Source organism: Takifugu rubripes, chromosome 5 (genome assembly GCF_901000725.2).
Source record: "Takifugu rubripes chromosome 5, fTakRub1.2, whole genome shotgun sequence".
Lineage (NCBI taxonomy): Eukaryota > Metazoa > Chordata > Actinopteri > Tetraodontiformes > Tetraodontidae > Takifugu > Takifugu rubripes.
In genome coordinates, this window is record NC_042289.1 from 3,702,235 (window position 1) to 3,714,765 (window position 12,531).

The 12,531-nt window shown below is 46.0% G+C and overlaps 1 protein-coding gene across 3 annotated transcripts; it reads right to left on the reverse strand.

Moving 5' to 3' along the window:
- Positions 1–333: 333 nt before the first annotated feature.
- Positions 334–9,638, reverse strand: zmp:0000000896 (caspase recruitment domain-containing protein 10). Of its 3 annotated transcripts, none has more exons than XM_029835961.1 (24): positions 9,454–9,638; positions 7,919–8,161; positions 7,099–7,236; positions 6,775–6,961; positions 6,433–6,571; positions 5,473–5,661; positions 5,281–5,400; positions 5,040–5,165; positions 4,765–4,944; positions 4,579–4,683; positions 4,313–4,349; positions 4,188–4,225; positions 3,993–4,081; positions 3,845–3,891; positions 3,629–3,749; positions 3,366–3,543; positions 3,128–3,251; positions 2,771–2,927; positions 2,535–2,601; positions 2,356–2,458; positions 2,110–2,268; positions 1,878–1,990; positions 1,584–1,699; positions 334–1,445 (listed from the first exon to the last, which is right to left on the reverse strand). In XM_029835961.1, the coding sequence occupies exons 1-24, from the start codon at positions 9,512–9,514 to the stop codon at positions 1,238–1,240; spliced, it is 3,045 nt and encodes a 1,014-aa protein (XP_029691821.1). In that variant the 5' UTR covers positions 9,515–9,638; the 3' UTR covers positions 334–1,237. The 3 variants fall into 3 exon arrangements, with proteins under 3 accessions (XP_029691821.1, XP_011602001.2, XP_011601999.2); XM_011603699.2 differs by having other exon boundaries at positions 2,771–3,011; positions 5,521–5,661; positions 9,454–9,637; XM_011603697.2 differs by having other exon boundaries at positions 2,771–3,011; positions 9,454–9,637.
- Between the last annotated feature and the right edge of the window lie 2,893 nt (positions 9,639–12,531).

The window sequence follows — 12,531 nt, forward strand, 5'->3', positions numbered from 1 at the left end:
TATTTGAAATGAGTTGATGTAGCTGTTGCAGACTTGTAACCAGATGTCATTTGAGGTCATCTTTTAAAAGATATTTCTGTGCTTTTCATTTCCATGAGGCAGAACAGCAGTCATATTTCAGTAGATCACATAAAGACTTATGATATAGCAACCGTAATTTAAAGCACGTGTATAAAACTGCATCATATGTGCATCAAATGACATGAAGGGTTAAGAAGCTTGGAAGAAATTAGTCAGTGATCATAAGAGCATCTGCTGTGAAACTCTAATTATGTCTTACTGCTCAAACAGTACATCAAATAAATATGAAAAGTTCTTCCCAATGACTTAATATATCGATAAAACACATTTTTAATCAACTTTTGCCTGAAATTAGACCAGTAAAAATCATCATTGAAAACCAAAAACTATTATTTCTTGCTGTTGCAAGAAGTTTGGCTGATGGCATTACTCATTCAACAAGTAAATAAGAAATTCCCCCAGTGCTTCAGAATCACATCAAAACACACTCACCAGATTTAAAAAAAGAAAAGAAAGAAAAGTTGATTGTAGTCCTGGACCCTGTTGCAAACAGTCGGTGCACTACTGAGGGTAAAATACTAAGAATCTGAGCTATGTTGGCACCTTTCTTAAAAACAAGAACAAAGCCAGAATTCCGATGTCAGGACCCAAACGGCTGTCTTATCAGTTCAGTGTTAAAATGCTCAATCATAAAACCTAACGAGACTGTGGAATCAACCGAGAACCTATTACGGTAATAAGATTATCTATCAGTCAGGCAGTTATAGATGGCTTGAGCTCATCTCCCCAGATTTTGTTGCAAGTTGTAGTCAGCTAAACCCAGAAAACCAACATTTGGTGACATTTTAATGATGTTCATAGCAAGATAAGATATACCTGGGAGGGTTTTTGTCATTCAGTCACATTTTAAAAACATTATCAATATTACTGGTTTAAACATTAAAGATAAAAAAAGTAAACACAGGCTCAGTATCCTTTATGATCCCTTAAGAGTACATTTTATGTTCTTTTTTCACTTTTATTTTACTGTTGCCAGCCCAGCTTGGCTACATACTAGATCATTTATGCATATATATATATATATATATTCAGTGATTTCTGCCTCGCTGAGATTAAAGTCTAATGCCCATCCAGAGGTTGATCTCATCATATGGCTCATCATTATCCAGAGTTATGTTTATGGGCTACAGGAAGCTCCATGTTTGTTGTTTCTTCTTCACTGAAGCCTATCCAGTTCAACCCAGGCAACCGCCCCCTGCTGGCTGTGGATGGCATTGCGGATGGCTACCAGCAGCTCCTCGGTGCAGCTCCAGGCGCCTGGTTTCAGGGTGTAATAAAGCAGTGGCAGTGTCTCCAACTGCAGCTCCTCAGCCTGACACACCTCTTCCATCATGCCTTCCTCACCACACCCTGGGAAGAACTTCCTAATTCAAAGGTGGAAAGAATCATTTACATTCAGCACAACCTCCTGTGTTCGACATGAGCGGTGCACCGAGGGATGCAGTGAATATGTAATATTAGCACAGCCATGAAGGTTGAACGCATTGAGTAGGGAGACCTACTTCAGCTTCTTGTGCTTTTTGGTCTTGGGACGGATATGGATGACAATAGGATAAATCCCATGTCTTAATAAAGCCTCAACACTGGGCAAACCCAACTCCAGCAGGCAGTGCTTGTCCTGTGTCAGGTAAAAAGATTAATAATCCGCATCTACGGAGAGTATTTCCTTAGTTTTACTACAATAGTCTCTTTCTAACAAATGCAGAATGTGGTGTTTGCTTTTCTGTCTTGAACGTGCAGACAGATCACTAAGCCATCCCAGAAGAGGATATACTCAGATGAGTTATCTTAATTACCTGGCTAATAACCTCCTGTAACGACTGCAGGCGTATGCCTTGAGGGTTGTCCGAGCTGCAGGAATCCAGTAGGAACACTGTTTTGTCTTGTCTCTCTGAAGCCAGAATAGGCTCTGCAAACCACGGGGAGCAGATTGATGTGTGTCAGATGGCAGCTAGCGGGAAAAACTCTAGTGTTCTGCTGTGTTTTGGCCTTCCTGTTGCAAAAAAAGCGTGATTGATGTCCACATACCGGGCGAGCAGGTGTCAAACATCAGTCCAGACTCTGCTGGTTGCATCAACCTTTCTATGAGGCCGCGAGAAAGGATGGAGGGAGAAAAGATGACGGGCCGTTTGGTCTGAATGTGCACTGGTTGCACCACACTGTAAGGGATCAAGTGCTCCTCGTGACCTTGAGTGACGACCACACAGGGGCATTCAGGCGAATGATTCATTTTATTGCACCCATTGTGTGTTTGTGTTGAGGCTTGTAACTTACGTTTGCTGAGAGTGTAAAGGACTGGCTGTTTGGAACCGAGGCCACGGCAGCTTGGGTCGACTGCTTTGACCAGACGCACCCGCGTCAATGTTTTCTTCAAAAACTAGAGAAATAGGAAAAATCCAATTGTAGCCTTTAATGTTAATACTCGTGCTTTTCAGTATGAGAAGTCCTCCCACCTTCTTCCTGAAGTTCTTTTGCTCTAGCGCCATTTTTCGGAGCCTCACCAGCAACAACTGCTGCGCCCTGAGGAAACCCACATGGTCCAGTCCACATTAATTACAGACGCAACGGAATGCCATTACATCAGCCATATTAACTTCATTGCAAGTAAACAAGCAACTGCAAACCCCATTTTAAAAAAATGACAGCGTGGCTTAAAATACTGCCCCTTATTTTGCAGATCTGGGCCAACCTATTATAGTTGGGCATGGTCCCTGCCTGCAGGGGCTTGGCTGTGTCTTGGTCCACCAGAGAGCAACGCCAGTTGTATTTTCCTTTGTGCCTGGTGTCGGTGACGTGGATGATGTCGTCACAGGACACACCCAGAGATGGTGGCTCACTGTGAGGCTCTATGTTGAGATTAACCCGCACATAGAAGGAGTCAGAACCCACGAAACTGGATGCTGACAGCTCAGAGCACAGTTCAGAGTATGCTGAGGGCAGAAAAGAGAGAGGAGACCGCTCACTTCTCAGTGGAACATCACTGGGATGCCTGGGAGAGTTTTTGTATTGTGTTCCACTTTCAGATTAACCAAGAGGTTTTGCTCACCCTGTTTGTTGCTTCGGTGTTTGAGGGCCGACGGTTCGGTCCACCATTGAAGAGAAAAGTGGGCGACTTCAGCAGTGCACTGGCTGAGCATCACGCTCCCGCCACCGAACAGAACCCGCTCCAGCTAAACAATAGCAAGAGAAACTCAGCATCTCTCTTTTTCCCTCAAACACATCAGCAGGCAGAAGATGAAGCAGGTGATGGGCATGCATGCATATTGACATATAGCAGCACACACCTCCAGCAGCTCACTGCCCTCCTTCAGACCACACAGCTCTGCTGGGGACCCAGCTCTCACATGGCTGACAAAGATCCCAGTTTTGTTTCCACCGACTATTGTGATATCATCGGCCAGGCTGGCCCGTCTGTGCTTCGGTGAGGTGGACGGGCTTGAAGTTGGAGAGTTATGAGGGATGCTGAAAGATGGAGGTTGTTAAGAGGGGTCACTTAAGATGATGTGGTACAATCCTATTCTGTTTCTGAGAACTCAGCTCAGTGTACCTGGGACCTTTGGAAGTGGGCAGAGGTGAAGAGACCATGGGCATGTGGACCAGGTCAGGTGGGAAGAGGTGTGAGGTCAGAGAGTTGCAGGAATCCCACAGGGAGGGATCGCTCTGCTCCACTGGAAACACCACAGGAGTCTCAGGTAAAAGTGACACAGGAGCACAGAGAACTATTCAGAACTAACCAACTAGCTCATAGAGAAATAAGCCCCACCTGGAATCGTGTCATTTTCATCACTGCCCCAGGAATCCAAGTCAAACCTTTATAAAGTTGTGGGAAATAAACACATTATTGTGTGTGTGTGTGGGGGGGATCAATTATGTGGAAGGGATGTTTAATCAGTGTTTATGTGTTTTCTCACTCTGTGTTGAAACGCCGGTTGATAGAGTTCATACATGGAGGAAATGGGAACGTTGAGAGCCTGTTTATTTCCTTTGCGTTGTTTTCTGTCTGGAGGAGGAAAACACACATTGGCACAGCCACACTCTGATTCCAGCTGTATCTTAAATAGTTAACTTACGGGATCCTAAATAACAAGTGGAGGCGTCATACTCACTAATGTGGGAAGATTCTCCTCAGAATTGGAATGAGAATCTATGAAAAAGCACATTCAAACAACTCATTAGGTGGGCTGTGCACTGAGAACTCACAGAGGTGCTTTCTTTTGGATCAGTCACTAACCCTCAGAGTTCTCGTTAGTCTGACCACCAGGGGGCGCCTGTGTTGCAACAAAATGTAGAACGCAAGAAATGAGGGGCGTTGAGCGGGTGCCAACATGCCAAAAGTTGCCTAATCTACATCAGATTCTAACTCAGACGGGCTGAACAAATACAAACAGCTACATTCTTTCAACATGTAATAACAGCACGCACAGCAATAAATATGCAGTTCTTTGATACCACAAACGAGCAAAGAGAGTAATAAATAATGTCAGGACCAGCCTTAACCTTTTGAAGCGGCAGACGGCTGCCATTGACCTGGGGTCTCAGTTCCAAGCCAAGGGAGCAGCAAGGGCCATAACACTGGTCCTCACTGCACAGGGACAGGTGGGACTGGAAAGAAGAAATAGTGATTGGTACGCGCGGCGTGGAAACGGCCTCCTCGCTCGCCGTGCAGAGGTTGAGTTAACTCACACAGTTCAGACAGGGGCTGCTGTGCTTCATCTGCTCTGAACTCCTCTCCCTCTCCCTCTCCAGCTCCCTCTGCTGCTGCTCCAGGTTGGCCTGCAGCTCAGCGATGTGTTTACGCAGGCGGTTCTTATCCAGCAGACAGTCGGTGTACTCCAGCTGCAAGCTGTCTCGACTGCGCAGAGCCTGTTGAAAAGAAGAGGGTGGAAAAGGATAAGAGGCTAGCATGCACTCAATCCAGTACTATACATGCTAATAGGTGTACTTAAGTCTGCAATTACCTGGTCTCTTTCCTTTTCTAGTTCCATAATCTGGTTGAAATACGACAAGCTGCGCTTCTGCTCGGTCTCCCAGTCCAGGTGGAGAGTTCTCACCTTCAGCTGGAGCTGCTCACACTGGGCCTCCAGCTACAAAGAGGCAAATAAACAAATAAACAAACAAACACAGACAGCGACCTTCAATAAAACACCACATCCGGCAATTTAGGCTGACACGCAAAAACGTTTTCTGAAGGAGGCCCACCTTGTCCCTCTGCTCCTCCGTGCTCTGCAGGTCCCCCTGGAGTCTGGTAATGATGTCACAGAGCTCCTGCCTCTGTTCTGCAGACTCCCTGCGGTCTTGCTGCAGGATGTCCATCAAAGCCTTGGGTGAAAAACAAAAAATACACTATAAGAACAAGCTTGGACTGTAAATGTGCTTTCAGAGTCGACGTACTATGACTCCATTGGAGGCATTTGACTCGCTCCTTTTATGTCTCTGAACCTCATGTGTTGGCTTCTCCGGTACAGCTGGTGGAGAACTGTCTATGCTGTTGGGAAGCAAGCTCCCAATTTTTGATGGTGCCCCGTTCTCTTGAGGCTCAAGCCTCTCTGACCCTGTCAGCCTGGATCTGAGCTCTTCCACCTGAATTCGGAAAAGAACAATTGCATTTAAAGAAACATTTCTAATACACAAAAAAAGCATCGTTTCAAATTAAACGACACAGATGATGTTGAATTTTAATTTCTGAGACTGAGGATTTGATTAGAGATTGACAGAAGTATTTAATATACACATGGACCAAGGAAAATAAGCCCGCTGACCACAACTATTTCAACTATTTGCTGCCAAGCATTTCGCAGCCGAGTGGTGTGGTGAGCGTGTTGTGACAGGGTACGAGCTTAACCGCATTGCGGCTGATAACATCTTCACTCCTCGCTGTTGCTGTGGTCTCAACACAATTTCTATGCTGCAGCTGCACCACCTGCTCTGCCCTGAGCAGTGTCATTTAGCTAATTGGGATGTTTAAAAACAAAATATTTGTTCCTCAAGCTGTCTCTCACTCTGCCTTCATGTACAAATTATTTTTCAACCGCATTCAATTGAATGCAAGCCGACTCGTGTATAGTATTTACATTGCTGCACCTCCCTGAGCACCATAAACACGGGCAGCTCGGGCCGCTGTTGCTGCTGCTACAGCAGCTACACTGGATGAGTCGAGGTAGTAGAAAAGAAATGATTCATCTTTGCACTAAGCTCCCTTTCTCAGTAAAAGTTGTGTTGCCACATTTGTCCTTCACTCACGTGAAGCATGTGAATTTATTCTATAAGTTCATAGTCCAGTTTAGAGTCCTCCTACAGAAATCCCATGTGTTACCAGTTATGTTTGGCACCTGGAGTTGCCAGGCAACCTACCTGCCTCAGTAGATCTCTCTCACGGGTGGAGGCCTTGCCCTGCTCCTCCAGGGCCCTGGAGTACTTTACAGCCTGCTCCAGGTGCCTGTCCTTCAGCTTACCCAACTCCCGACTAGCCGACTCCAAGTCCTGACGTAGTCTGTATATCAGATTCAGGTCAATTCGTTTGATTTACTGACACTTCAAACTTTATTAGGTAGAACATGGGAACTGCGGCCTCACTACTCTTTTAAAGAGACTGTACCTGTAAATCATCTATCAGTTCTGCTTACCGTGCCTCACGCTGTGCATTACTGCAACTTTAGCGCTTTTGCTAACTGAGGAAAATGAAGCGGGGCAAACCTCTCCAGCTGCAGCCTGTCGTGACGCAGCTCCTGAGCTTTGCGCTCAGCGCGGCTCCGCTCGTCCTCTGCTACCCGGCAACGCTGAGACAGGCGTCGCTCGCACATTCGACTGTTCCGCAGCTGGTCCCTCAGTTTCCGCACTTCCAGCAGCAGAAACTGGGTGAGACCTTCTGGACCCTCTTCATCTGAAGAGCAAGTGATCAATGGAGGTTAGTCATTAACTGGGTCCGACTATGGTTATCTGGAATCTGACTGTGACCCCTGAACTTCCTGAGCAGAGGTTCATGCAAGAGTCTTGCTGTGGACCCCAGCTCTCACTTACCCAGAATGAGAGAGCACCTCTGTGTGGGCGGCTGCCCGGTCAGCTGTGTGTACTGCTCTGGGTGGTAAAACTCCAGTGACTCCAGAAAGGCCTGAAGGCCTCGCTGGCCTTGACCCCGCAGAATGTCCAGCAAACGACCTAGTTGACAAAAGAGGAAGAACAAAGTCTGGAATCTGCTGTAAACCGTGACGTGCGTTGGCGTCAGAGCTGGGGTATTATAAACCAACACAGAGCAAACCATAAAATGACTGTTTGATGTATTTACATAGTTGAAATCGTAAAGATGAGCTACAGCAGATGTTTCTCTTCAATCATTTTTCCTTTTACTTATAACAGCTCTCCTTGGTCTTTATCGGCTCGCCCTCCTCCCCATCCTCCTGCCTCACCCTCCCCATTACTTTGACCTCTCTGGGATCTAACTTTCTCCTTCATCCCTGCTGTTCTCACTGAAGATCCTCTATACCTACCTGCTCCGCTTTGACCCACTGCCTGTTCCTTCACATTATTTTCCATTGAGCCTAACTTGCTTTTGATCATTTAAAGGAGGATCGTCCCTTTTTTCCCAACACTTGTAAAGGAAATGTGCAGATTGTGACTCTCAGCATATGAGGACGTCATCGTCTTCCAAAGACGCATTTTAGACAAAACCGGTTTAATCTGTGTCAACGCGTCTCGTGCCAACAAGTTAGGCTGAGTGTTATCTTGACTTTCATGAATGTGCATCACATATCTGAATCCACGCTGACCGGTTATAGCGTAACTACACCTCCAGCCCGCATAATGCGACTGCACTTTTGAATAAAAATGTTCCTTCTCTCACCGGCCTTGCTGATGCGCAGCGGGTACTGCGTGGAATTGAGCACCTCATCTTCGTCCTGCTCGTCGATGACCTTGCACTGGCGCAGGTACGGCGTGAGTTTGGCCGGGTGGAGGATGCGCGTGAGTTTGTGCCGCACACCCTCTACGCGATCCCAGAGCTCCTCGCAGCGCTCTTCTGACCAATCAGGAGACGAGCGCAGCTCCTCCTGAAGCACGTCGCCTTCCTCTGCCCAAACTGTGACCCCTAAAAAAGCCAAAAGAAACCACTTTATCACAGGTGCAATGCTCTGCTATCAAAAATAGGTTGTTGCACGATCGCACACAACAGCAGCTTTTTCTCAACGCTGGAAGCAAACGTGTGGAATAAGACCCTGTTGGTATTTGAAGGCTCCTTTCATTTCAGACAGGTCACCATTGTTTGAAACACAACAGGCAGCGGGAGCACAGGGTCAGGTGGTTTACAGCGTCATAAACTGCAGTTGGACGGACTCTTTGTGTGTCACTGTCTCAGAATGTAGGAATGATAATACCAGTATGACTCACACTGCACACCTAAAAACACACTGAGGGCCTGCACACTCGCTCAGCCCCATTCACTGCACAGTGGAAGAGCCCAGGGGGGAAAGTGAGTCAAGCCACTGCTCCAGACTTCATAAAAGCCAATAAGAGTTCAGGGAATGCAACATCTTTTTAATAATGAGTAAAGTAAGTTGCAAATCCAGTGCTTCTAATTTATTATAGGAATGAAGATGTCACAGACTGCTACACTTTGCTGCTGCATTCTAGTTTGGCCCTCAGGAACAAGGATTTTACACTCTTGAAGTTCCACAACTGCCCCAACACGAAGCCCCTCGGCTTAGTTATTGACATTGAGAGCAAAGTTCCTGTTTTGATGGTGGGACTTCTTCCAGGCTCCTGGCAGGTTGAGACAGGTTCAGATGCTCTGGAATCTCTGTCATTAGACATAATCAGACATTGTTCACATGCGGTTACCTCTTAAACCCTCCCCCTAAACTGTTATATAACAATTATTGCTAATTGAAATACTGTCTCAAATGAGAGAGCTTTAGTGACACAGACAAGACACGATCCTCTCCAAATTGTGAGAGATATGTAGATATGTATAGTGATTTTTTACGCAGAGCTAATAGAGTTTAAAGCTTATACAGCTAAATATTATCACTTTAAGTTGAACACTGATATACACTTTAATTCTTTAAGAAAATGTCAATTTAAAAAAAACCTTTAAGATACAACTTCAATTAAGACCTTTGACTTAAATCTGAAGTGCACTAAATTAATGACAGGTAAGATTAAATATGGATAATATGGAAAACAGCAGGGCAGCTCCCAAATTTAGCCTTGTATTAAAAGACCGTGTTAACTGTCAAGCTTGTTAAGCAGCGGGGTCCGACAAGAACTGATCACTGATCGGAGATCTTTTCTAGTTCAGAGAAGTCTGTCAATGATTTCCCAGAACACATATCGGAATGTTAGCAGAAACAGCGCCCCTTTTACAGAGAAATCCTGACTTACCACTCATGTCTTGAGCCTGTTTCGATGACGGGGTCCTCAGGTCAGGTCCTCTACATCCCATCTAGTTCCGGAGACGCAGAGAAACCGAGTTTGCTGAGCGCAGCGTGTGCGCCCCTGCTGACCTGCGCGCAGCGAGCGCGGAGCTCTCAGCTCCTCCACCCCGGCAGAACCTAATCAGCCAATCTCCAGCTGAGATCCGAGGGGAGGGGGGACAAAAAACCACCTATACACGCAACAAAACAGCGGGTGGCGCTTTGAGCCCCTGGGACTGCTGCAGGGTCCTAAAAACACTGGTGATTCCTCACGCAACTTCTCCTCCAACTGTGTTTGTGTCAACGCAGCTTCTTGTAAAAAAAATGACAACATGACTCATGAATCCGTGATTCACTTTCTTGATACTGTCTTACACCAAACCTGCTGGTGCCCCCGAGGAGAATTGGGGGAAACCAGACTTGGTGACGCAGAGTTTCATCTAAATCCACCCACAGTGGGAACAACTGTGTGAAACAGGTGCCAGACCTGCTGGGACTGTTTTGGTGCAGGAAACAAACATTGTTGAGCAAAAAGGGAACACGACTGGATAAAGGTTTCAACATAGGCAGGTTGATGATCAGGCACACTTTGTTTGAATGTCAGTATCAATGAGCTCATTAGTAGAACAATTAAAAAACTGTCTAGACTGGTGCTGTCTAGAAAAACACATCAGATGTTACAACACAAGCTGGTTTATTTAATTTTCATTTATTCTTATCAGCCTTTGCCAATTTGAGGATTTTGAGTTTTATTTTAAATGCAACTGGTAAAATCAACGAGCACTCTTCCACAGCATCTCCAAATCAATGGACAAATGGACGTCTTCATACAGGTCTTTGCATCACTGTATCAGAGAGCATTAGTTATTTATTCTGAGCTCATTCTCAACCTTTAACATTTACTCAATTTTGCTCAATATGGTTGATGTCTGGACTTTGAGGGGGAGGCTGTCTATCTTTTCAGTGCTCCTTCCAGCAACATTAGAATGATTATATTAATGGCCCATCAACAAATTTTCACCACTGTACATTTAAAAAAAAAAAGAATCCGGAAATCTGTAAAGTCTGTTTGTGATATTCCTCGACAGTGTATTTGTTACAGAACTGTCCACTATCCATGCAGATGAGGACTGCGGGAACCTGGCAGGGGACTAGCACCCTCTTTTTTCTGTTTGGGAACCTCCCCTTGACAAAATAATCTTGTTGCTTGGTGATTGTGAGGTTGTGTGCAGAAAGGATGTAGATAAAACATTGAATCAGCCACCCATATAAACCACACAGATTATGATCAATCCTTCCTTGTTGCACAAGGTTATAGTCAGTAATTCCATAGCAATAGTCAACATTCAGGCACTATTTATTTTCATAGTTCTTCTGCTATTGGCCGAGGCTGCCAGGGTACAGAAACATGAGCCTCTCAAAGGACTCTATGTTTACTTTTTCTTGAGGAGTACAGGTGCTCCTGGATGAAAAAAACACAACAAAAACCCTACACATTATGTATCTGAAATTTGTGTGTGTGTGTGTGTTTGTGTGTGTGTGTGTAAATTAAGCCAGTGCAAATATATTGCATACTATTATATACTATATAGCTATTAAAGTTAAAATTCAACATATTTAAGGTCTATAAGCCAACAAAAAAACATGTCAACAAGTCAACATGATTATTAATTCATGTAATATCAATATCTGAGGGGACATTTCATTAATAGATGTGCAGCTGGCTTTGCATGAATTATCTCTGATGTTTTCAGAACTTTCATTATAATAAAAGTGTGTCACAATATCAGTTCAATATGGTTGTAAGTTGTTTATGTTCCAGTTCGCACATACTGTCTTGCTCTCCTCTCCTCTCCTCCCCTCCTCTCCCCTCCCCTCCTCTCCTCCCTCCCCTCCATCCCCCCTCCTCTCCCCTCCCCTCCTCTCCCCTCCCCTCCTCTCCTCCCTCCCCTCCATCCCCCCTCCTCTCCCCTCCATCCCCCCTCCTCTCCCCTCCCCTCCTCTCCTCTCATCTCCCCTCTCCTCTCCTCTCCCCTCCCCTCCTCTCCTCCCTCCCCTCCATCCCCCCTCCTCTCCCCTCCCCTCCTCTCCTCTCATCTCCCCTCCCCTCCTCTCCTCTCCTCTCCTCTCCTCTCCTCTCCTCTCCTCTCCTCTCCTCTCCTCTCCTCCCTCCCCTCCGTCCCCCCTCCCCTCCCCTCCTCTCCTCTCCTCTCCTCCCCTTCCCCTCCTCTCCCCTCCCTCCCCTCCTCTCCTCTCCTCTCCTCTCCTCTCCGCCCCCCCTCCTCTCCTCTCCTCTCCTCTCCTCTCCTCTCCTCTCCTCTCCTCTCCTTTTGGCCCCGCTGGCCCCCTCAGCACCAGATGGGACTCAAACATTCTCTGTTCATTCACTCTTCGCCCTCAAATGGAAACTCATTCCTTACCTTTACTTTTAAATTGTTCAAGTTGTTTTAATGTAGTTAGATAGATTTTACTCATCTGTACAGAGCCCTTAAGAGTCATAAAGGGCATTTATTTACCTTCTGATCAAGATCGCACTGCAGTACTTCAAGATTTTTTCACTTTCAATTGACCGATGAATCCCCAACAGTCCATCGGGGCTTTGTCCCAAGGACAGCAGCATTAGCAGATGAGCATTCTTGTTGTTTCTGAGGTGACAGCGGCACAGAGGCGCCATTGAGAGCGCTGCTGGGCCCTGCAGTTGGCTCGTGTTGGAATGTGTGGTATCATGACAGTTCAGTCAGACAGAAATAAGCCAGGCAGAGCTGCACAGCCCCATTCTTTTACACATAGACTATTAAAACACAGGAAGTCAGTGGTCATTTCCACAGAGGTGCATCATAAGAGGCACTTCACTGCAATCTTGGTCTAATATTAATATGCTGACATTGTTGACTAACTTAAAACTCCGCTTGACTTTTTTCCTCACGTGTCACACACCTCTTTAACACACACACGATGCTGTCTGTGGATTTTATCTCTATGTGCTCCTCACTGATCCAGGCTGGCACACAGCCGCCACTGCTCTTCAGGCGGCTGACCCCCATTG

Excerpts from the sequence above, each read along its gene's own strand:
- zmp:0000000896 (XM_011603697.2), bottom strand. The coding sequence starts at position 9,514 with ATGGGATGTAGAGGACCTGACCTGAGGACCCCGTCATCGAAACAGGCT. Across the intron at positions 5,401-5,472 it reads ATGCCTCCAATGGAGTCATA|GCTTTGATGGACATCCTGCA; the intron begins GTACGTCGACTC and ends TTTTCACCCAAG. Across the intron at positions 3,892-3,992 it reads AACCGGCGTTTCAACACAGA|GTTTGACTTGGATTCCTGGG; the intron begins GTGAGAAAACAC and ends AACTTTATAAAG.